General features: G+C 36.1%; 2 protein-coding genes across 10 annotated transcripts in view; one reads left to right on the top strand and one right to left on the bottom strand.

Moving 5' to 3' along the window:
* The window catches only part of Mef2 (myocyte enhancer factor 2), a 192,528-nt gene that overhangs the window by 60,340 nt on the left and 106,491 nt on the right, over positions 1-25,697 (bottom strand). For 2 of the 6 annotated variants that reach the window (XM_089094554.1, XM_089094558.1), the window contains exon 1: positions 4,891-5,021. The exons of the other annotated variants lie outside the window; for them this stretch is intronic. The gene's annotated coding sequence lies outside the window, so the exon portion shown is untranslated. Of the gene's footprint in view, positions 1-4,890; positions 5,022-25,697 lie in introns of those variants that run through there. 6 annotated transcript variants of the gene reach the window in all.
* The window catches only part of LOC148948647 (uncharacterized), a 66,087-nt gene continuing 47,919 nt past the window's right edge, over positions 7,530-25,697 (top strand). For 3 of the 4 annotated variants that reach the window (XR_016142230.1, XR_016142233.1, XM_089094562.1), the window contains exon 1: positions 7,538-7,689. Coding sequence is in view for 1 of the 4 variants with exons in the window: in XM_089094562.1 (XP_088950688.1) it covers positions 7,639-7,689 (51 nt within the window). In the remaining 3 variants the exon portion in view is untranslated. Of the gene's footprint in view, positions 7,690-25,697 lie in introns of all 4 variants that reach the window. The other variant, XR_016142231.1, reaches the window with a different exon arrangement.

Here is a 25,697-nt window from a genome sequence, read left to right as displayed (position 1 = left end):
TTTATTGAAACCGCGATAATTTTCGTCTTAAAATAACTTGCGCGAGACGCAAAAAGATAAAAGCAACGTAAGGAAGTTTCTGAGGGTCTTATAAGAGGGGTAAGGGTTGAAGTTATTCTAGTAAAACCTTGAAGTTATTCTAGCTCTAAATTGACGGTAGATGTCCAGGTTTTTTTTTTTTTTTTACCAATGGTTGGTTTCTTCCACGAGTGTGAAAAGATGCAATCACAAATGCCACAGTTGTTGGCATCAGAACCAATATGTGCCAACATGAAGGGTCAAGCGTAAAGTTGACTTGATTTTGTCTAAAATGTGTCTTCAAGGCCTAGCAAAAAATTCACTTAGATCATTTTATTTATCTACCCTTCTTGTTTCATTAATTTTCTTTTAAAATGCGGAACATAAGGAAATTAACAGGAACCCAGATGAGTCCCCTCTTTGCCTCCAACCTACTGCCTCCGTGCCTTTTAGCAACACAAAAGTATCCAGTGAGCTCCCTGTCGATTATGCTTTTACTTTCAAGTACACATACATCCATCACATTAAACGAAAAAAGACAATGATCACATAAAAAAGATGCACATTTTATGAAAGGAAAGAATGTTACAATTCTTAGCAAGAATAGAGGGAAAACATTAATTCAGTTGATGAAATAGACGCAGATCTTAGTTGAATTAAGACAACATTAAATTATCCGAAACTCTCCTTCGGAATTTCTTCACATCTGCTTTATATGGAGGCATTAGATTCTCAACTGTCTCGGCGAATCCAATTAATGAGCCTTCCTAATTGCATCTTTTTTCCTGTCCGGCATATTAAAACTTTTTTTTTATGGGAATCCAAAATCTGATACTTCAGAGCAAGGACAATTCGAAGCTATAGCTAGGCGTTCCATAATCCCAAACCGAATTGCCAATACAAATTTGAATCGAGTAAATAAAAGAAAAAAAAATGGGAACTTAGCTTCTTTTTAATTGAGTTGGGGCCAGAGCCACTCCTAAAATACTATTAAGGGGGGGGGGGAAGTGGCCACTATTAATCGAAAAGAATGTTGTTCTACAGCTCGTTGGTTAAAAAGTAAGAATACTTTTTTAATATAATAAATATTAATATAGAAAATTATTTAATATAGAGGATATATTTAATATAGAGGATTGTTAAAAGCCAGCTTCAAATCAAACAGTTCGTGGTAACGAACTGTAAGTAAGGAGCGACCCGGCTCAATGGTAACCGAAACTCTAAAAAACGGAATTTTGATACCAATAGATACATCAAAAGAATCAGATATTAATTCTGATTTCAAATATATATATGTTTCATCAAGTTTAGTCTTACCTATCAAAAGTTACGCGCCTGAGAAAATTTGGCTGATTTTCGAAAAAAGGGAGAAAGACCCCCTAAAAGTTATAGAACCTTAATGAAAATCACACCATCATATTCAGCGTACAAGAGAACCCTACTCTAGAGGTTTCAAGCTCCTATCTACAAAAATGTGGAATTTTCCATTTTTTTCAAGAAGAAAGATCACGGATGCGTGTTCATTCGTTTTTTTTTGTTTTTTTTCCCAGGGGTGATCGTATCGACCCAGGGGTTCTATAATACCTTGGGAGGACTCATTGGAACGGAAACTTAAAGTTATAGTTCCCTTTTTAAGTGACAAAAAAATGGAGGGCAACTAGGCCCCCTCCAACGCTCATTTTTTTCCCAAAATCACCCGATCAAAATTTTGAGATAGTCATTTTGTTTAGCCTGGTCGAAAATATAATAACTATGTCTTTTAGGATGACTTAATCCCTCGAAGCCCCCAGAAGGAGGGCTGAAAGTTATGAACTTTACCTAATGTTAACATATAGCCTAGTATTGGTTATTGGGACCCGGCTAAATGGTAACCGAAACTCTAGAAAACGGTATTTTGATACAAATAGATGCATTAAAAGAATTGGATTTTAATGCTGATTTCAAATATATAAGTTTCATCAAGTTTGATGCTTCTTATCAAAAGCTACGCGCCTGAGAAAATTTGGGTGATTTTCGAAAAAAGGGAGAAAGACCCCCTAAAAGTTATAGAACCTGAATGAAAATCACACCATCATATTCCACGTATCAGAGAACCCTACTGTAGAGGTTTCAAGCTCCTATCTACAAAAATGTGGAATTTTGCATTTTTTGCCAGAAGAAAGATCACGGGTGCGTGTTTCTTTTTATTTATTATTTTTTTCCCCAGGGGTGATCGTATCGACCCAGTGGTCCTAGAATATCGTGGGAGGGCTCATATGAATTGAAATTAAAAGTTCTAGTGCCCTTTTTAAGTGACTAAAAAAAATGGAGGGCAACTAGGCCCCCTCCCACGCTCCTTGTTTTCCCAAAGTCACCTGATCAATATTTTTAGATAGCCATGTTGTTCAGCATGTTCGAAAATAATATAAGTATGTCTTTAAGGATGACTTAATCCCCCAAAGTTCCCGGGAGGAGGGCTGAAAGTTACGAACTTTACCCGTTAACATATAGTATTGGTTATTGGGAAGTATACAGTACAGACGTTTTTAGGGGAGATATTTCCTGGTTGTGGGGGGGGGGGTCGGGCAGGGACGGACGCTGGGGGGCCTCCGGTCCCGGGCCCCCCGAAATCTCACGATTTTTTTCATTTTCCCATAATTTTCTGATTTTTCTCACAGAATAATGGGTTTGAAGGATTCCCCCCCGAAACAAATTGCCCCCCCCCCCCCAGAAACAAATTCCTGCGTACGTGCCTGGGGTCAGGGGTTATGTAGGAGGATATTTCCATGAAGGAAGTTTCCATGGGGGAAGGGACATTGTTATGAAGGGGACGCCGGACTTCCCAGCATTACTGAAAAAAAGATCAGAAATTAAATATAAAAAAAACAAGTTTTTCAACTGCAACAGCAGCAACATCAAAACTTTAAACGAACAGAAAATATTACATATATGATTGGGTTCACCCCCTAGTCAATACCTCACTCTTTAAGCCAAAGATTTTTTAGTACTTTCATAAGAGCTATTTATTCTAATTAACGGCGTTTGTGATTAAGCGGTCATTTTTAAAGAATTGGAACAAAATTTGAACTTTCGCTTAAAGAGCAAGGTATTGACTAGGGGGCGAACCCCCTAATATACGTATTAAAAATATATGAATATAGAAGTTCGTTACGTAAGTTAATTCGTAAGTTACGTATATTTATTACTAATAAAAACGTTCGTAAATAAAATGAAACAAGTTTCGAGAAAGCCATTTAACCAAATAAAAGTAAATTGATATGAAAATTTTGCTTTAATTATCAAGGTCGTATCCAGGGGGGGGGTACCCGGTTTGAACCCCCCCCCCCTCCGAAATTTTTGACCGAGTCGAAAATAAGTTGACAATTAGTAAAACCTAGGTAAAAATCAGTAAAATTAGTCAAAAACTGAGTCAAAAGTTAGTAAACCCCCCCCCCCCCCCCCCGAAAAAAAATCCTGGATCCGCCCTTATTAATTATTCATGTACTGTGAGCCAAGATCAAAACCTACATTTATTCAAAAACATTCAGAAATTAAATAAAAAAAAGTTTTTATAACTGAAAGTAAGGAGCGACATTAAAACTAAAAACGAAAAGAAATTATTCCGTATATGAAAGGGGTTATTCCCTCCTCTATACCTCCCTCTTTACGCTAAAGTTTGACTTTCTCACAACTCTATTTTTTGTAACAGTAAAAAACTTTAGCGTAAAGAGTGAAGCGTTGATGAGGGGACAGCCCCTTTCATATACGGAATAATTTCTGTTCGTTTTAAGTTTTAATGTCGCTCCTTACTTTCAGTTAAAAAAACTTGTTTTTTTTATTTAATTAATTACAAGAACAAGATGTAAACAAGGGCATTTGCTCTGGGAGGAAAGTAGTCTAAACATCTGCCCCTCTACCTTAGAAGTAAGCTCTACAGTTTTGCATTATTCTCAATTGATGAAAACTAATTTTCAAAGTGTTGCACCCTTCCTCACATTTGCAAAAACTTGATGTGCGCATTTCACACGCTAGGGGCATAAGCCTAGGCGGACTCGGGATAAGCCAAGAACATAAAGAGACGAAAAAAGTGTAGGTACTCAGTTTTGAGATGTATGACAGCCGGCCTGGTCTGTGCTTGTGCTGTTGACAATTCAGGCCTTTAGAATTCAGGTTAAACATGTGGAGAATATTAAAAAAAAATATGTCACTTGAGTCCTTAGAGTCGCTTCGAGTCCTGAACATGAAAGATATATATATATAATACATTAATTGCTCGCTTATTTGAATTCTTTCCATCTATAGTTTTTCTTTCATTCCAAATAATCTATTTGATCAGTTTTTCCTGATCTGAATTCATTTACTTTGCCCTGAACTAGACTTTAAGACCGCCCATTCAATTGGAATAGGACGATCCGGAAAATATACAATTGAGGCCAACTAAATCTTCAAAGCTTCTGAAAGCAAACTATATTTTTTTAATCAGAATAAACTCTTCATGTCAAAATCATGAACTGGAAAAGGTAGGTGCTTTTCCTTTTAGCTGTATTTTTCTAGGCATCCTCAGATAAGTGTATTTTTCAGACGATAAGCTTTTTATTTGTTTTACTACTCTATCCCCAAAGTAATTTAGCAACTAAGATGAACAATATAACTGGACTATTAAGCTTTGAGAAAACTGTGTTTCTAATCTTGAAAACCTTGTTTCTATATTAATACTGTTTGCTTTCATTTGTTGGTCATTCAAAAACTAAAAATCCCTCTACACATATAAAACACAATGTCATTAGTGTGTTTTTATTTTGGACAGCAAACATGTTGGTCCAACAAGTACTATACTACACATTCTCTCTGTTTACTTAGCCAAGAATCCTTTTTGATTTGCACCGTACCAACCTGTGAGTAGGTTATTTCCGAACCTCGAAACAGGGGGTCCCAAAATAATTCCCAACTCCAATTCCAGATCCACAGGTCCAAGAGCTTCTGTTCACTTAGGCTTGGCTCGGGAACTCAAAAATAGTTCCGTCAGGAACGACCAAAAATAGAACACTGACGGGAGAATTCCTCAAGAAAAGGGAAAAGGTATTCCAGAGGTGATCGCGAACCTCGATTGGCAAGGTGTGTATTTACGTCATCTCCAGCTTCCCTTGGAATTGGCTTCTACCTGGGGCTGGAGAAAATACTGCCAAAGAAACGCCATCAGGAATAACACGAACGGAGAGATAACTGTACTCTCCTTCGTTCGATTCTTTCACAGAAGGGAAAAATAAGTGTAATTCGGTCGGAAAAAATTATTTACCTTTTCAATTAATGAAAACACTCGAGATGATTTAGCTACTAATTAAAAGTCAATTAAAACAGGTTAAAACAGGTTAAGGATTAAGAAGATCTTGAGACACCATATATGTAAAATAGCTTCGTCATTATATATTTTGTATATATATATATATATATATATATATATATATATATATATATATATATATATATATATATATATATATATATATATATATATATATATATATATATATATGTGTGTGTGTGTGTGTGGATGTATGTGTGTATACAAACATAGTTACAACTTTTATTGAACTTTTAGGCGGGGGTTCAAAAGATTTTTAAGGAAAATAGGATCAAACAGTTCGTGGATCAAACTGTAAACAAGGAGCGACTTTGCCCAAAAGTAACCGAAACTCTAAAAAAAGAATTTTGGTAACAATAGATGCATTAAAAGAATTAGTTTTTTATGCTGATTCCAAATATATAAATCTCATTTAGTTTAATGTTACCCATCAAAAGCTACGAGCCTGAAAAAAATTTGCTTGATTTTCGAAAAAGCGAGGAGACATCTCCCAAAAATCAAGGAATCTTATTGAAAATTCCACCGTCGGATTCAGTGTATTGGAGAATCCTACTGCAGAGTTTTTGAGCCCCCATCTTTAAAAATGTGGAATTTTGTATCTTTTGCCAGAAGAAAGATCACGGATACGTGTTCTTTTTATCTTATCTTCATTCTTTGTTCTTCCCAGGGGCGATCGTATCAAACCAATAGTCCTAGGAGATTGGGAGAGTGCTCATTTGAAATAAAAGTTCTAGTGCCCTTTTTAAGCGAGCAAAAAATTGGAGGGTAACTCCCACGCCCTTTTTTAACCAAAATAGTCCGATGAAAATTTTGAGAAGGCAATTCTGTTCAGTATAGTTGAAAGATCTAATAACTATGTCTTTAGGGATGACACAACCCCCCAGAGCCCCAAGAGGAAGGACCACAAGTTATGAAATTTGCCCATTATTAACAAATAGTATCTGTTATTGAGAAGTATAGCCTACCGACATTTTTCCGCGGGGGGGGGGATTTCTGGGGATTAATTTTCTACGGGGTGAATTTCCCATTGGGATGGAGGTATGGGGTGACCTTTTCAGGGGAAATTTTACACGAGGGGACTTTGCCAGAGGGGACTTATTAATTCCCCCCGTAGAATATTAATTTTCTACGGGGTGAATTTCCCATTGGGATGGAGGTATGGGGTGACCTTTTCAGGGGAAATTTTACACGAGGGGACTTTGCCAGAATGCATATATGAAATTAGTTTTATTTGTCTTACTTTCTCGTTGGCAACTTCATTTTACATATGGAGATGCTCTCTGAGGAGGTTTTACTTTGGGGGGGGGGGATTTCTCACGGGAGACATTCTCCATGGGAGAATTATCACCAGAAGAAATTATCCGCGGGGTATTTTCGGCGGGAGAAACTCTCCATTAGGGAGGGGGGGATTTCCGGAAAATATGTTCCATATAGAGGGGGGGTGACCTGAAAAAAAATCAGAAATTAAATAAAAACAAGTCTTTCCTCAGGTGAAAGTAAGCTAAGGAGTATTTTTCTGGCGGAATCATAAGCAAGAAAATTTCTAAGGGGAGTTCACAGCGAGGATGAAATTGTCCTGGGGTAATTTCCCGGAGGGAAAATTTTAAGCGGGAGGAACTTCCTATGGAGGAATGTTTGGTGTAGGAATTTTTCACGAAAAGTGGGAGGATTTCCTGGGATTATTTGAAAAAGAATCAGAATTAAATAAAAAGAACTAGTTTTTTTCTACTGAAAGTAATGAGCAACATTAAAACTTATAACAAACCAAACTTAATCTGTATCTGAGGGGGGCTACCTCCTCTTCAATACCCCGCTCTTTACGCTGAAGTTCGACCTTTTGTCCCAATCCTTTAAGAACGATTCCTGAAACACAAGGACCGTGTAATTACACTCAGAACCTTTTTAAAAGTGCTATATATATATATATATATATATATATATATATATATATATATATATATATATATGCTCAAAATGCTCTTATGGCAAAGCATCCATGGGGGGTTTTAAAAATATCAACAGAAATAAATTATTTTTGGAGTTCTATTTCCTAGCACGGCTTGCATGCCAAAAACTTAAAAATGTCTAATTCCAAGGGAAATGGGACTAGGGTAAAAATATCATGTTTACTCTTTCTACTCCAAGTCTAAGATCTGAAATCGAGAGAACAGTTTGAAGTTAAGAGAGTCCATATCAAGGTTAAAAGGAAAATGTGAATGATCATAGACCTAACCAAATTATAATACGTTAAGGAAGTGAATTTAGTGAGTCTCTCCATAATGGATTATTTAGTTGGCCAAGCATCATTTCTTATAGGCCTGACACGGGAGGTAAATGAGGACTGAACTTCAGCGCCCAATTCTATCCAAAGGTCGTATCTACAGTAATTGATAGGGACATTATAAATTTGAAAAAATATTGATGACTAAAATAAAACGACATATTATACAAGCGTAATTATGGTCGCGTAAAATCATGGTTTCAGCGACAGCTGCAACCTAGTACAGACAGAACCACGGCCCATAGTAGCCAAAAATTTAGAAACGCATTTCAGAAAAACCGTCTACTTGGAAAACATTACCATTTGTTGCAGACTCAGGAATTGTGTCTATTTTTTCGACGAGTCTTCTTAGTAAAATGTTATTTGAAATAACATTGTTTGGGAGTTTCGTGAAATAGCCTTAAACCTCTCTAAAATGGCGTTGGATTTAAACGAAAAGTACACCATTGGAATCGCCATTGCCGAAAACCACACGCAGGAGACTGACAACCCCACCTTGAACAACAAAGAAAACCGCCGTTGTACATGGGATGTGTTGTCCTTTTTTCATTCTTGCTTCTTCTCTTCTTTTTCACCGCTAGTTTCGTAAGGATTTTTCGTAAGGAAAAAGCCCAAAAAAGATATTTGTATCTCGTAAAATATACATACATAGAAAATTTCCATATATTAGGTCAACACAATATGAGCCCAAGTGTGAAGCTAGTTTGAAATAAAAATAAGAGGGTTAAAAATAAAAAAAAAAACACATCCGAACAAAAAATAAAGATGTAACTCTGTAATTTCTTAACTAGTTAAGAAATTACAGCATATTTTGATTTTTTTTTTCATTCCAAGTTAGTAAGCAAAGGAATGTTCTCTAAACTTGTAAATGAAATGCGCAGACTCCTAAATTTAGATGAAAATACAATGCACTAATACTGATAATGAAAAATAAAAAAAAAAATCAACAAAGAAAATGAATTTCTGTTCGCAATGAATTTTTGACACTTTCAGAATGTATTAGGTTTCAGTCTTTTTGTTTCTTTTTGTTGGGGGAGGGGGCATGAAACCTGTAGACAGTAGCAAAATGTGAATCTTCAAGAAATAATAATTACAATAATTACAAAATGGAAGTAAATGTGAGAAGAAGGGGGGGGGGGGTTAAAAACAATCTTTATGAATGGCAGGTAAAAAGGTATTGGCGGGTTCCCATCCCCAGGTTTTTTTTTATAAATTTCTTCGTGGCGGAAGAAAATTCTAGAAAATTTCAAAGGTCCATTAGTGTATCTGAAATTGTGACTAGACTCATACGGAGCAAGTCAAACGAGTATTCCTCAAGGGGGGGGGGGGAATTAAAAAAAAGTTTTTTTTTTCTGATGGAAGTAAAGAGCAAAGTTGAAACGTAAAACGAACAAATTTATTGCTTAGCAGTTGATGCGACACATATTTGCAAAATTAGTTCAAATAAACCGACCATGATATCTTCATATATTTATAGAATTCTGAAAAACTAGCGCTTTACTGAAAACTGAACTTCATTGAATTTTTTTGCGAATTAAATTGCATAGACATTTATTGTTCCATAGCTGGTGAAAGATTATTGAGAGCCATTTAAATTAGTCTTTTTTTTCTATAAGGTTACTTGTCGAATTTTCTGCTCCCAATCCTGTTTTGTTGCGTCTTTTTGTGTTTTCAGTAAAGCGCCAGTTTTTCAGAATTATATAAGCATAGGGAGATATCACGAGTCAGATTATTTAAACCGATTTCGCAAATATATACTGCATAAACTACGAAGCAAAAATTTTTGCTGGTTTTTAGTTTCCAGTTCGCAATTTACTTCCATTAGAAAAAAAAACAATTTTTGTTCGTTTTAGGTTTTTTAAGTATGCACAATAAAACCTAAAAACGATCTCCATCTAGCTTAGGCAAAGACACTGAAGAAGTTACGCAAGTTTTCTAAAAATATAGAATAAATTATACAGAAAATGGATTTTCATTGAAAAAATAATCGGAAAAACCAACAAAATTGCCCACCCCTTAATTTTAAAAATACATTAACCCCACAACCCCGTGTCAATTTCATAAAAAAAAACATGAATGTGGGAATTTCCCGGAAAGCTAGAAGAGATATTCAATATTTAAATCACAGGTTTTCGAAGATATTACTTTATATTCTGTGCGATTTTGACAATGTAAGACCCAAGGCCGTATCCAGGGGGGTTAGGGTGTTTGAACCCCCTCCCCCCTAAATGTTAGTCCGACTACTAAAAAACGTAACAAAAATGTATATAAATTTTTTTATGCGTTTTTTAGTTCCCCCCCCCCCCGAAAAAAAATCCTAGATATGGTTGTGAAAAGATCCCTAACTTTCAAAGCTTAAAACATTTTTCTTTTGTTTAGTCTTGATGCGATGGGGACCCCTCCCCCTGTAGAGGTCAAACTGCATCTAGAAATTCCAAAAAGTACAATTAGGATATTAGCTCTTTGTCCTCATTAAGTTTTTTCAAGATCAGACAACTTTCTCTGTTAGATGTGCTGGTGACAAGATTCTGGACCAACTCCCTCTCCACGATTATGGGTCTGACGGTCTGACCTCAGCCAGAATTTCTTCAGTCTATTGTTTGCTCCCAAACCGACTGCTTGCGCCAATGAGCCTTCTTCCAAATTTATGTCCACGCCTGCGGTCTCCCATCATTCAATTGTACATATAATGATTTACTGTGTAAGTTTCTTACGTATTTACAAAACTCATAAAACAATAATACCACATTGGACTCTTTTCCAGCCATAAGGTTACAACCATGAATTCTAATTTGATCCCCAAATTTTGCTAAGTTCGTCTGGTCTAACCGTCGTGTCGTGGTAGCATGCTAAAATCCATATTTGATCAAACTGCTCGAGTTTTGATCTAACCCCCAATTGCAATTAAAAAAAAAAAAAAAAAATCAACTGAAAGCAAGGAGCAATATTAAAACTCTAAAACGAGCAGAATTATTCCGTATATAAGGAAGGCTAACCCTTTCTCAACCCTCGCTCTTTACGCTGTAGTCTTACAGCAAATTTATTGCACCTGACTTCAATTATGCTGAACCAAATGGCTATCTCAAAATCTCAATCAGGGGAACAAGGGGGCATGGGAAGGGGGCTAGTTGTCCTCCAAACTGATTGGTTACATAAAAGGACACTAAAAATTTAAATTTTTATCCCAAAGAGTCCTCTCCTGATCTTCTAGGATTCTTTATTTGATACGATCATCCCTGGGGTAAACAAAAAAAAAAATAAAATAAATAAAAATAAAAAACAACACACATTTGTGATCTTTTCTTTTAAAAAAAAATACAAAAGCCCAAGATTTTGTAGATGAGAGCTTGAAACCTCCACAGTAGTTAGGGAGGGGGAGATGTCTCAAAGGGTGTCTTTTAATGTCAAAACATCCTAACTCTCTTAACATTCAGATAAATGCAGAATTGGTTCTAAGGAAGTGGGGATGGAGGAAAAAATTGATATACAATCCCTCTTAATTTCCAGGAACATTTCTAGTCTACGCCGTTATTATGAAGGTAAAGAGTAACATTAAACCCCAAAACGAACAGAGTTTATTCCGTATAGGAGGGGGACTGCCCCCCTCATCCCCAACCTCCCCTCGTGGTCGTAAAAATTTCGGAGGATGCTCATTCGATCGGAAATTGAGAGTTCTAGTTTTTTTTTTTTTTTTTTTTTTTTTTTTTAAGTTGAAAGTGATTGCAGACCAACCAGCCTCTGTCCTAGAACCTATTTTTAAATTTGGTTCTTTTGTTACCCCTTAGGACATCTGACTGACATTTTGAGATACCTATTTTGTAGTTTTTCTGTGGCTGTTCAATTTTACTTGTGGGGGAATTTCCACGGGAGGGGGATTTTCGAGGTATACTTTCCAGGGAAATTTTTAGGGGAGGCGGTTGCCAGGCTCCAAGTTTTATGTACAGTAAGCAGTTACAGAGTTCATTCACTTGAGGACCAGCCCCGCTTTTTCATAGCTAATTTATTATTTTAGCTTTACTAGAAGCTTTACTGGAAATAATCATAACATAAAATTGTTATTTAATGTTTTAATGGTAGGCTACTGAATGCAAAAGAAACTGATGCGCAATACAAATAAATACAGGAAGAATCTTACACTACAAACTGATGGCCAACATACAGTCTATTTAATCATTCTAGACATTATAAGAGCAACTTTAGAGCAAAAAAAAAAAAAAAAAAAAATCTAAATAATTTCCCATGATTGGATTTGAAGCCGCATTTCTATAAAACAAATAACTTGTAAGGCCAGGGTGCAGCCAAATCATTTGAAGGGATCTATACACCAGTTAGACGTCTTAAGTTTCGAAAAATATATTTAAGGTAATAAAAAGAAATGCGATGTAACAGCAAAAAAAGTACGAGGTGATCTGATTTGTTAGCCTATGCTTTTAAGAGCATACTAACCTAGATAATTCGGTCGTTACTCAAATAGTTCAATGGTGAATCTTTGAGCAGGGAAAGAACGGTAAGATCAAGACGGGTAAAGTCAACCGAATCAAGACTGTTTATACCCATGACTGTTTACCAAAGTCAACCGGCCAAGCAGGTTCTCTGGAATTTGTTTTCCCATAAAACAACCCGCCAAAGAAAATCCAACTATTCTTACAGGTCCATGTTAACGTAGATGATACTCCGTATTGGCTTTCACCCCCTTCAGATCTGGCACCAAAATAAGCTACCGACTAAATCGGTCTGTAACCTTAATTGCTAAGACCTTAATTACCAGCCCTTTGAGTACCTATCTAAAACTTTCTCCAACTTTTTAGCTTCATTGATTAAGTAGATAATGAGGCTATTTTTACATGGCAGCGTTGCATTTGACGATGCCTAAGAGATCAACCATTTTTTTTTGTACAAAAAATCTCATTGACCGGATCGCTCCAGAAGTGTTCTGGAGCAAACCTGATAACTCCAGTAAGCTCCATTAATCTCGGAGATGGCATCAAATGTTACAGTGCCATGCTGGCACTTTGCTCTGAAGAGCTGTCATAATGGGCTCATAAAAGCAGAGAGCCAAAAAACAACTCTTGACTTGCCCCTATTTACCACCCTACGACTATACAGTAGGCTGCGCTGAAAAAACAGTGATCTTTAGTACCGCATGACATTTATTTTTTAGGGCGTTGTCATTCCAGATTTATCAAAACAGAGAACCAAAAGAATGTCTCTCAATTGGACTTTAATCACCACCCTATACAGTAGGTCCCAACCACCCATTGCACTTCCTGGCTGAAGGGCCACGAAACGGAGATCAGCACCGCCGGTTTGGACCTTATGGGTCTAGTGCCGTCATACTTACTTATACAGTAAGTTACTAGCACTCAGGGAAAATACGACACCAACAATTGCAATTTTCGTACCATGTAGCACTTTGTTCCTAGGTCTCTTAATTCGTTTATAAAATACAGATAGACAAAACTTAACCTCACAAAAAGGACCCTAAGCCCCGACAATCCAGTAGCACCGTTAGAAATCCAAAGATTTTTTTTTTCTGTTGGCCGCGATTGACTTAACGAGGTACCGGTTATTATTGATATATTGGTAAAGTTGTGATAACAAACTTATTTTCCAATTAGCGTTAGTCCATGAAACAGCTTATTTGGTAATATTCTTTGTTTTCAGAGGCAGCGCAATAGCGCTGCCTAAGTAAAAAACGATGTTGGCACAATGTTTTTTTTTTCTAGACCAGGGCACTTCGTATCGAAGGATTTGTCGTAGAAACTTCAAAAAGGGCTCACTCGATTAGAAATTGAAAGGGCTAGTGCCCTTTTTAATAGTCAAAAGTGATTGGAGGGCAACTAACCTCCCTCTCACGCCCACCATTTTCCCAAACACATCCAATCAAAATTGTGAGATAGCCATTTGGTTCAACGTAGTTGAAAGGTCCTGTAATTATGTCTTTGAGGATGGCACTCCCCCACAGCCCACAACCCTCAGGACCAGGGTTTTAAGTTATGCCCTGGGGGCATATAAGGTTTTTTTTATAGAAAGCGTTTTCGTAGAAACTTCAAAAAGGGCTCATTCGATTGGAAATTGAAAGGGCTAGTGTCCTTTTTAATAGCCGAATGTGATTGGAGGGCAACTAAACCCTCTCTCACGCCCACCATTTCCCCAAACACAACCAATAAAAATTTTGTAATAGCCATTTTGCTCAACGTAGTTCAAAGTTCAGGAAATTAGGTCGTTGAGGATGACAACCCCCTAACAGCCCTCAGGGCAAGGGTTGTAAGTTATGCCCTGGGAGCATGAAAGGTGTTTATAGAAAGCGTTGTCGTAGAAACTTCAAAAAGGGCTCATTCGATTGGACATTGAAGGGGATAGTGCCCTTGTTAATAGCCGAAAGTGATTAGAGGGCAATTAACCCCCCTCTCACACCCACCATTTCCCCAAACACATCCAATAAAAATTTTGAGATAGCCATTTTGTTCAACGTAGTTGAAAGGTCCGGAAATTATGTCTTTGAGGATGACAATCCGCCACAGCCCTCAGGGCAAGAGTTTCAAGTTATACCGTGGGGGCATATACAGTTTTTTTTTTATAGAAAGCGTTGTCGTAGAAACTCAAAAAAGGGCTCATTTGATCGGAAATTAAAAGGACCAGTGCCCTTCGTAACTGACCGCAGTGTTTCGAGAGCAGGTAACCCCCCTCTCCCGCCCACCATTTCCCCAAACACACCAAATCAAAATTTTGAGATAGCCAGTTTGCCCAACGTAGTTGAGAGTTCTGAAAATTAGGTCTTTGAGAATGACAAACCCTCCACATCCCTCAGGGCAAGGGTTGTAAGTTATGCACTGGGGACATACAAGGTTTTTATAGAAAGCGTTGTCGCAAAAACTTCAAAAAGGGCTCATTCGATTGGAAAACCCCCCACAGTTATGTAATTTGCCCATTATGCTTAAAAACTAAATTTTGCTTTAAAATTAAATCAAAAGACACTGTCTGTATGCTGGTTGCCAATAAGACATCTCAGCAACATACCAAGAACAACTGGGGGTATTAATTTCAAATTTTCGGGGCTACTTCTATTACTACTTCTGCTCTTGAAATTTTACTTAATCAAAAGAGTGTAATTGTATACAGGCTATGAAAGAGTATAGATATAACTTTTTGGGAGTTGTATTAACTTTCGTTCATCAGGTCAACTAGAGGATATATATGACTAAATTAAACACTACTTTTTGTGTTATAATTTTCTAAAGACTTTATGTTGTTAAAAATTGCTGAGAAAGTTTTTCAGAATACAAACAGCTTGCCAAACTGTAAATTCTTGAAGAAAAACAGGAGTCATTAAATTATTTTTGTTTTTTCCGTGATTAAAACTATGGCAGTAAAAAAAGTACACAAATTAATTAAAAAATAACTTTTTCCACGAAAAAAGTTTTTCAAAAAAAGTAAAGAACTCCATTAAACCAAAAATTAACGAAAATAGAATCAAATAATATACCAAGCATACAACTACCACAAACCAGTATCAATAAATAAATGAAACCCAAAACAAACAAAAAATAAAACAAATATCTGAGTAAAACTCGCAGTGAACAAAAATTAATATGAGTAAGGTTCCAAACACATTTGCTTTCTAAGAGCTAGAAAAAAATGTGTACTTTACTGAAAAAATTCCTTTTAACGTTTTCACTTTTATAACTTTAAGAAATCAAAAATTAAATAATATTTTAAGGATTACATATCAGCCTATGTTTTTTAAACTGACAATGCACATTCATTTGAATTTTACTTGAATTAAGAGTAACCCCGAAAAGTATACCCCGAAAATCCCCCATCCCGCGGAAATTCTCCCTCATGTAAAATTGAACAACCACAGAGAAACTACAAAATGGGTATCTCAAAATGTGGATAAGATGTCCTAAGGGGTAACAAAAGGACCAGATGTAAAAATAGGTTCTAGGACCGGGGCTGGTTGGGCTGCAACCTGCAATCACTTTCGACTAAAAAAAAAAAAAAAAAAAAAAACATACGAAATTAGAACTCTCAATTTCCGATAGAATGAGCATCCTCCGAAGTTTCTACGACCACGAGAGGAGGTTGGGGATCAGGGGGACAGTCCACCTCCTATACGGAATAAATTATGTTCGTTTTGGGGTAAGGTTACTCTTTACCTTCATAATAACGGCATTCATTTGAATTCGAGTTTGACTCTGTTATTTATTTTAATTTCTGTTCGTGTTGGGTTTCATTTATTTATTGATACTGATTTGTGGTAGTTGTATGCTTGGTAGATTATTTGATTCTATTTTTGTTCATTTTGGGTTTAATGGAGTTTTTTACTTTTTTTAAAAAAAACTTATTTCGTGGAAAAAGTTTTTTAATTAATTTAATGAATAAACAATATTTATCCGCCTTAAGTGGTCACTGATAATTTGTTACTGTGCTCTGACTCAAGTCAAAAATCGATTGGAATTAGAGTCAAGTCTAATTAAACCTGCTCAACTATCATTCCTTAGAAGGTCTCAAGTCATGAATCAACTGGAATTTCAGTTGAGCTTAGCAAGGCTCTAACATAACTCAAGTGATTTTTTTTCTTCTTTTTATTATTGTTTGACTTGCAAATACTTCACTATGTCTTTCAAATATTAACAACGATAATAATAGCAGTAATAAAATCATAATGATGCTACATAAGAAACTTAATGGTACGAGTCAACCCGCGAGTTACCTGTAAAATCTCAATCGCTAAACGGTTACAGATTTATTATCTAATTAAATTCTACAAAAAAAAAAAAAAAAAAAAAAAAAAAAAAAAAAAAAAACGGCTCAAATATTTTACTTTAGCTCTCCTGTAAACTTTAAAAAAAAGCGATATAGACCCTTTGGCATCGAACACGAATAGATTGTCGAATACAAACGGGATACACAAGTAAAAAGAAGTGGCTAAATTGGGATATGTCCAACCTTTCTACTTCTAAATTTTGGCCCAAGTGCGCCCCTTCCTCGAAACCTTTGTATCTAAATACGGTTTTAGAGCATCCCAGGAATTTTAGGATTACCTACTCTTCGATTGAGGACGAATGCCTTTATAAAGTCTCTCTAATCTTCCTATTTACCTGTTTCTTTGAAAGGTTTTTCTTTTCCTTAAATTAAAACTTTAGACAGTAAAATAAACAATTAAATGATAAAATCTATGAAATTGAAAAATCCCCCTGCTCAAATTCCAGGTGTCCAAATAAGGCCTGGCTGAGGAAATCTTTTCAACTGGGCAAAGTGCCTGGAAACTCTGACGTAGCCAGGAAAACAGGAAATGCGATCTTTCATTAAGAGACGAAGAAAAAGTTTAAAGAGACAGCATTTTCTTTCTGTCTCTCCATAAAAGATTAATTGGTACTATCATTCGGACCAAAAATAAGACCAAATTACAACCCAACTAAATTGTCCTAACACTGTGAACGAATTCTTCTATGCTCCAGCTTATTTTTTTACTTTTAAAGGCTATTTTCTCCTTTCATTAACTACTCATTTCATAATTTCAAGTCTAATAGAATAGCGGCAATTCGATAGCCGCATGAACCAACTTGTGTGAATGACCAGATAAAATTTGCATGATGAGAGGTAAATTGTGTATGAAATTCACAAAAAATGGAAAATATTGGGTACTATCCCATTATCCGGGCCTCTCGGGTTAATCACTATAGACTAGGCAATGATAAAATCCGTTTTTGACGTCTGAACTGTTATAGAGCAGGCAATGATAGCAAGGTTTTTATTGCGTATACGATATTAAACTGTGGTTTTTTGGGGTTCAGGGGGGGGGGGGAAATGTACCTAGGTTTGGTTACGTATTTAATATATGCAATGCTTTACCCCCCCCCCCCTGAACCCCCCTAATATGCAAATATATAGCCCAAATTTGTTTCTAAACTATTATATATTCATCCGCTTTTACTTTATTTCATTAGCATTAACCAAACTTGACTTTTTAGAGAGACCCCGATAATCAGATAGTACCAAACATTGTTTAAAAACGCTATGTAACTTTGGCAAGATTCAGACTCCATAATTTGTTGGATGCAATCTTTGGTCGTAATAATCTTAAAGCCGCTCTAACGGATTTCGTAGCTTACATTCTTGAAGATTTGGTGTTAATGTACTTTTACTGCCCAGTATTTCCAGAGTACGTAAATAAACACATATAGAGCATAATACACAATACCATAATACACGTTAATGAGTCATAGTGACCCCACAGAAACTGTCCTAGTGAGAAATTCTGAAAACAAAATCATGGAGAAAAAGTTCAACTGGGAACACCATTATTAGTGCTTATTTTATACCAAATGTGTTATATCCTCTTCTATTTGTAGAAATAGTAAAAAAGGAGCATTAGTAATTAAAGAGCCTTCTTTGTGCAAACAACTGCTTGTTAATAACAGGAAAAAGTAAAGCAGAAATACGTTTTTGCTCTCCTGTTAAATTCGTGTTTTGTAACATTATAGTTTTATTTTACCAGAGCCACTTCGCATTTACGGAACGTTTGACAGAGTATGGAACTCAATTAGGAAACTATTCAAAAGTGGGTGCCATCCCCAAAGAATCTTAAGCGCAGAATGTTTCTGAGACGTCTTGGCTAAAATATTGAGGAAAAATGTCCCCCGTGTCCCTGTGTCACCCCGATAATGACGCCTGGATTGACTGAGAAAATGACAAAAATGATAAACGTAGTAGAAAAATAAGTAGCTTCTGACAGTAAAAGTAGATTGTCAATCGTATCTTGGTGTCTTGGAAAATACACATATTCACCGTCAACTAACTAATTTTTTTCGGTACTTCCCTGCAATCCAGAACACACCCAAGAAGTAAATTTAGGTTAACCATATTGAAATGTACCAAAATATGATAAAAAAATATAGTACTTTGGTAAAAAAAATTTATGTAAAATACAACAAAGAATTATGGAAAGCAGGCCGCCTAGAACGCATTATATTAAATACCTAACCAAAATACAAACTCTATATATTAAATAATTAATTAAAAAATAAATACAACGTAGTTATTCCCTTGAGCCTAAGCTAATTGTCTCCGAATACAGACATTTATAAACCGGTTATCTCAGATTTAACAGATACTTTTTTTCTTCTAACGACTTTTTGCCTTTTATAGTATGCATTGTTGGGAACTGACAAAAAAAAGATCAAAACAAACGAAGCTTTTTTCGGAGATGCTGGAACAAAAGCTACAAAACTAAATTAAGAACTAAAATATTTTAAATAGCCATTATCAGAAAATGACAAGCATATTTATAGCCTAAAAAACCAACAAACGCCTAATTTTAACACATATCCATTGATACATGCACAATTTTTAGTAATAGCCTACATTAATATTAATGCAACAAACATAAAAAAAAATAATCAAAATTTGACAGAATCAATCGGGCTTTTGAACGCACCGTGAACATGTAAATGTGAATCTAGCACAAAGAATGCTCTTCTTTTTTTGGAGGGGGGGGGGAGTATGTGTTTTGTTTCAAACAGTTTAATAATGATACATTATGTGGTTTTAATAGAAGGCGTAGGGATGCTGTAATAATATATGTGAAGTAAATATGAAACAATTCTGATTTCTTTTTTTATTTTCTTTTTAAATGAAAATACATTATTTGTACTGGCAAACTCACTTTTTAACCAGGAGGGAAAACCCTTTTATGAGGTTGCTCACCAAACCATATCTGTCTACCAGTTTTACTTCAAACCCCAAGCTATTCAGATAAAAAGATTAGTGTAGATGAGTAGTATTTACGACATCTATTAAAAAAAAAAAAAAAAATGCGTTTTTGTCTATTCTATACCAAGTAAAATCAGATATTACACATGTAAAATATTTCTTTTAAGAAGTAATAAATTTAGAGAGCATGGAAGTTGGGGAGAATCCAATACGGGGAAGGAATACCTACTTTAAGAAATTGCCAGTTAGCGGACAAAAACATACGTTACTTTTTTCGCGACGATAGCACAAAATAGTGAAGAGAATGGGTCAACAAGAATGGGCCAAATTGTAAAACTGAGAAAACATGACAGCGATAAAACGTCTGCATTTACATAAAAGCTTTTATTTGGCATTGTCCAAGAGATTGAAAGAATTATTGCTTTGATGTTTAAGTAGTCACTATATTCAGGCACGTATATAGAAAGGGAGGGAGGTGTTGATCACCCCCTACCTGATATATAAATACTTGGTACTATCCCATTTTGCGGGCCTCTCTAAAAAGTCAAGTTTGGTTGATGCTAATGAAATAAAATAAAATAGGATGACTATATAATAGTTTAGAAACAAATTTGGGCTATATATTTGCACATCAGGGGGGTGGGGGCAAAGCAGTGCATATATTAAATACGTAACCTAACCTAGGTACCTTTTTCCCCATCTAAACTCCAAAAAAAACAAAACACTTTAAACATCTTAAAACCACGCTATACAAAGTATTTCTCTCAGCGGTGTCTTGAATCAAAACAGTTCGTGGTAACGAACTGTAAGTAAGGAGCGACCCGGCTCAATAGTAACCAAAACTCTAAAAAACGAAATTTTGATACATCAAAAGAATCAGATTTTAATACTGATTTCAAATATATAGGTTTCGTCAAGTTTAATCATACCCACCAAAAGTTGCGCGCCTGAGAAAATTTGGCTGATTTTCGAAAAAAGGGGACCCCCTAAAAGTTGTAGAACCTTAATGAAAATCACACCATCATATTCAGCGTATCAGAGAACCCTACTACTAGAACTTTCAATTTCCAATCAAATGAGCCATCTCTGAATTTTTTACGAGCATCCGTTCAATAAGAACCATATATTCCCCCAGGGCATAACTTACAACACCTGACCTCGGGCCCTGGGGGGCTGTGTTGACCCCTAAGTTTTCGTTATATGGCCTTTGAACTATTTAAAAAAAGCTATCTCAAAGTTCTTATCGGATGGGTTTGAGGAAAAAAGAGCGTGGAGGGGGAGGGGCTAGGTGCCCTCCAATCTCTTTTGACTCTTAAAAAGTGAACTAGAACATTCAATTTCCAATCAAATGATCTCTCTTTGAATTTAATGCGAGCATTCCTTCCATAAGACCCATATATGCCACCAGGCCATAACTTACAACACTTGCCCCCGGGCCCTCGTGGGTTGTGTCGACACTAGAATTTTTGTTATAAGATCTTTGAACTATTTTTAACAAAATAACTATCTTAAAATTTTTATTGGATGCATTTGGGAAAAAAGGGTTTGGGGGTGGGGGAAGCTGGTTACCCTCCGATATCTTTTGACGCTTAAAAAGTGAACTAGAACTTTCAATTTCCTATCAAATGAGCCCTCTCTGAAGTTTATACGAGCATCCCTTCCATAAGAACCATATATGCCCCCAGGGCATAACTTATAACCCTTTCCCCCGAAGACTGAGGGGGAGTATCCTGCTCAAACATATAATTTCCAGAACTTTCAACTACGTTGAACAAAATGGCTATATAAAATTTTGATTGGATATGTTTGGGGAAATGGTAGGCATGGAAAGGGTGTCAGTTGCCTTAGAATAACTTTGGACTATTAAAAAGGGAACTAGCCATTTAAATTTCCAATCAAATGAGCCCTTTCTAAAGTTTCTACGACAAGGTTGTCGATACAAAACCTTATAGGCCCTCAGGGCATAACTTACAACCCTTGCCCTGAGGGCTGTGGGAGAGTTGTAATCCTCAAACACCTAATTTCCAGAACTTTAAACTACGTTTCATAAAATGGCTATCTCAAAATTTTGATTGGATGTGTTTTGGGGAAAGGTGGACGCAAGAGGGGGGTTAGTTGCCCTCAAACCCCTCTCGGATATTAAAAAGAGCACTGGCCCTTTGAATTTCTAATGGAGTGAGCTTTTTTTGAAGTTCCTGCGACAACGCCTTCTATAAAAACCTTATATGCCCACAGGGCATAACTTAAAACCCTTGCCGTGAGGGTTGTGCTGGAGTGTCCTCCTCAAAAATATATTTTCTATCTGGAAATCAACTACGCTGAACAAAATGGCTACCTCAAAATTTTGATTGGATGTGTTTGGAGGAATGATGGGCGTGGGGGGGGTGCTAGTTGCCCTCCAATCACTTTCGACTATTAAAAAGGGCATTAGCCCTTTGAATTTCCAATCGCATGAGCCCTTTTTGAAGTTTCTACGACAACACCTTCTATAAAAACCTTATATGCCCTCAGGGCATAACTTAAAACCCTTGCCCTGAGGGTTGTGGGGGAGTGTCCTCCTAAAAAATGTATTCTCTATCTGGAAATCAACGACGCTTAACAAAATGGCGATCTCAAAATTTGGATTGGATGTGTTTGGGGAAATACTGGGCGTTGGGGGGGGGGCTAGTTGCCCTCCAATCACTTTCGACTATTGAAAAGGGCACTAGCCCTTTGAATTTGCAATCGAATGAGCCTGTTTTGAAGTTTCTACGACAACGCCTTCTATAAAAACCTTGTATGCCCCCAGGGCATAACTTATGATCCGTGTCGTGAGGGTTGTTGGTGAATTTCCTCCTCAAATATATATTTTCTTTCTGGAAATAAAGTACACTAAACAAAGTGTCTATCTAAAATTGTTGATCAAATGTTTTTGGGAAAATGATGGGCTTGGGGGGGGGGGGGCTAGTTGCCCTCCAATAACTTTCGACTATTAAAAAGGGCATTAGCCTTTTGAATTTCCAATCGCATGAGCTCTTTTTGAAGTTTCTACGACAACACCTTCTACAAAAATCTTATATGCCCCCAGGGCATAACTTAAAACCTTGGCCCTGAGGGTTGTGGGGGAGCGTCCTCCCCAAAAACATTTTTTCTATCCGGAAATCAACTACGCTGAACAAAATGGCTATCTCAAAATTTTGATTGGATGTGTTTGGGGAAATAATGGGCGTGGGGGGGAGGGCTAGTTGCCCTCCAATCCCTTTCGACTTTTAAAAAGGGCACTAGCCCTTTGAATTTCCAATCAAATGAGCCTGTTTTGAAGTTTCTACGACAACATCTTCTATAAAAAACCTTGTATGCCCCCAGGGCATAACTTAAAACCCTTGCCCTGGGGGTTTTTGGGGAGTGTCCTCCTGAAAAATATATTTTCTATCTGGAAATCAACTACGCTGAAAAAAATGACTTTCTCAAAATTTTGATTGGATGTGTTTGTGGGAATGATTGGCGGGGGGGGGGGGCTAGTTGCCCTCCAATCACTTTAGACTATTAAAATGGTCACTAGAATTCTTGATTTCCAATCGAATGAGCCCTCATTGAAGTTTCTACGACGACCCTTTCCATATGAAGAGCCTCTTGGAGAAAAAAAGAAGAAGATAAATAATAATTAAACTTTGGAGCCGTATGGCCTTTACTATAGGCAACGCTACAGCGTTGCCTCTGATATTCACCTTTATACTTCCAAAAATACCTTTATGGTACCAAATGGCTTATTTTTTAGTTTTTAATGTCATTTTCACTTGATTTGAGTAAATTGGCTCTAACTTTGCCCCTCCCTAGGATTTTGACGAAATTATGCCACTGCTCTCAATTGCACGTATAAATTTCTTAACTATTTTAATTTCTGTTTATTTTGGCTTAATAATAGCTTAAGAATTTTCTTTGGGAACTACTTTAGAAAAACAATTTTTAGATGTAATGTATGCGTATTCTTTATTGAAATAGTTTTGTTATTTACTAGTTATACGGAATATTCCAAATGTTGTTTTGAGCGAATTAGACACTTAGTAAGTAATTTTCTATGTGAAGTAGTTAAGTTACGTTATGTACTTAAACGGAACGCGAGCGTAAAAATATTAACCAAGGTAAGCGTAAAAATCCCTACAATAATTATAGTGTCACAAACGTAACCTAAGTTAGCGTAAAAATCCCTACAACCATCATAACAATTGTCTAAAATAATCACAAACAAACTATTCAAAAATTAAAAATGGGGAATGGAGATGAAGATTCAAACTGATGAAACGTGAGAAGCTTTCTGAAAAAAAGTTTAATATTTCATTTTAAAAATCTATTAAATTTTCACTCAGAAATTCCGTTTTGATTCAATAAAACATTTTTGCATTATAAGCTCCTATGAGATTTATAATCAATGCACACTTTACTGTAGAGGTCAATCAAAAGACTATATGTATTGCCAATTCATCAAAATGATGTATCTGCAACAACCTGGGAACGGCTTGGGGTATCAATTCGAAATTTTTTGGGATTGTTGCGGGCAATTAGACGTTGAATTATGGCTTGGGAGGAGGCATTTAAATTAAATTGAATGACATTATATGCATACAGTTTATCAATGTACCATATTTACACTATCTTGCGATTAGCTTGGGGGATTGGAGGTAAAAAATTTAGGTTGCGTACAAGAAGGAAGGGGAAGAGCAGGGAGGGGGTTTCCAATTTGTGATGGAAAGGGGGCATCTAAATATGTTATTTCTTAAATCCACAAAAACCTTCTTGCACTTTAAGCCCAAATTGAAATTAGAATTTATTCCCGTCTAAGTATATGGATTTTCAAATTAGATTTCAGCAAAATAGGTTTGCATATATTCATAATATTAACCAACAATAAAACTATACCAATTAAAAACGAATAAAAACAGTTTTTAAAATGTTTTCAAAAAAGGAGTTTTCAAAAGTCATGATTACATGAGTATTGTTGCATTCATGAAAATTTTCAGTGATGCACTAGTAAAGCTTTAGCACAAACAATGGAAAGGGGGGATGGGTCAAAGTCAGATCCCCACTCACATAAAAGAAAATTCTGTTCCTTTTAACTTTGTCCTCAAATTTACTTCCCCATGAAAATAACTTTTTTTTTAATAAAACAATTTTAAGAACGGTAGTGCCGACGCTATGATTACTTGAATTTTAAATTCTTATCTCAACATGTCAAGATTTGTTCATCAAGGATGAAAAAAAAAGAAGAAGAAATTCTAGTATTCACATTTGCTTTGTATTTAAAGCAATAAATTCCTATGCATGCCTGAGTCCAATTTCACGGTCATTTACATTCTTAGCTTTTAATTCACTTTTTCTACGCTCAACTTTTCGTTTGAAGTTCCATTACTTGGAATTAGATTACACAGACTAATGTGAAAGAAGAAAACAACTCAAAGAAAGGTCAGGAAAAAAAGGGAGTTCAAAATCAACATACAGAAAGACAGAGATTGAAAGAGAGGATGGGAGAGAGAATAAAAGGCAGAGCGAGAGGGAGAGTTAGTGGGTTTAGAAAAAAGGAGGGAGAACTAAAGAAAGAGATCTCTAGTATTTAAAGAAATTATGCTGTCGCACGTTTCGTCAAGAGTTAAGTGTTCTGCAAGTTACGGATGCACATGACTCAGGCCCAATCTTCAATTCTGTATTCAGTTTTAAATTGATGCCTCCAATACCTCTGGTATACCTCTTTATACCTCTGGTATACACAAAGCGGCCTAGTGCAGAATTAAATAAATAGAACTAGTTTTTTTTGTCAAAGGAAGCGCGACATTAAAACTTAAAACAAACAAGCAGGAATCCCCTGCCTCTAACATTCCAGTGGTTGATTGTGCTTTACTAGAAACAATGCATATATACTCACAAAATGAAAATGTTTCCTTGCTTTGAAAAATCAATAAATATTTTGCAGTTACATATTGGGCATTTGTTGTACTGAAACAAGTTCGCAGAAAAGCGCAAGCAACCACATGAACGTTACTAAGGGATTGAGGGCAATAAAATCCCCAATCTTTCAAAGGATTTTTTTGCGCGTTTCAATTCTTAAAGCCGCTCTTCACTTGTATTTGAAAAATATATTTGTAACACCGTAAATTTCCTTTCATACAAATGTTTATTGAAAGTTAAAGCGAGATATTACGATCACTTATGAGCACCACCCTTCATTTTAAACGCTGAATGGTCATTTTTGTCTTTTTGCTTATTAAAGAAGTAAATACTGTTACTCGAATGACCTTTTCTTTTTTTCTTTTGCTCAACAAATTCTGCAAACGGCAATAAGCACCAACCCTTCCCCTCACCCTATTT

Source organism: Artemia sp. Qi Xiang Cuo, chromosome 9 (genome assembly GCF_049724085.1).
Source record: "Artemia sp. Qi Xiang Cuo chromosome 9, ASM4972408v1, whole genome shotgun sequence".
NCBI classification, from domain to species: Eukaryota; Metazoa; Arthropoda; class Branchiopoda; order Anostraca; family Artemiidae; genus Artemia; species Artemia sp. Qi Xiang Cuo.
The sequence above is the reverse complement of the archived record's forward strand: the minus strand, read 5'-3'. Positions and strand labels throughout refer to the sequence as shown.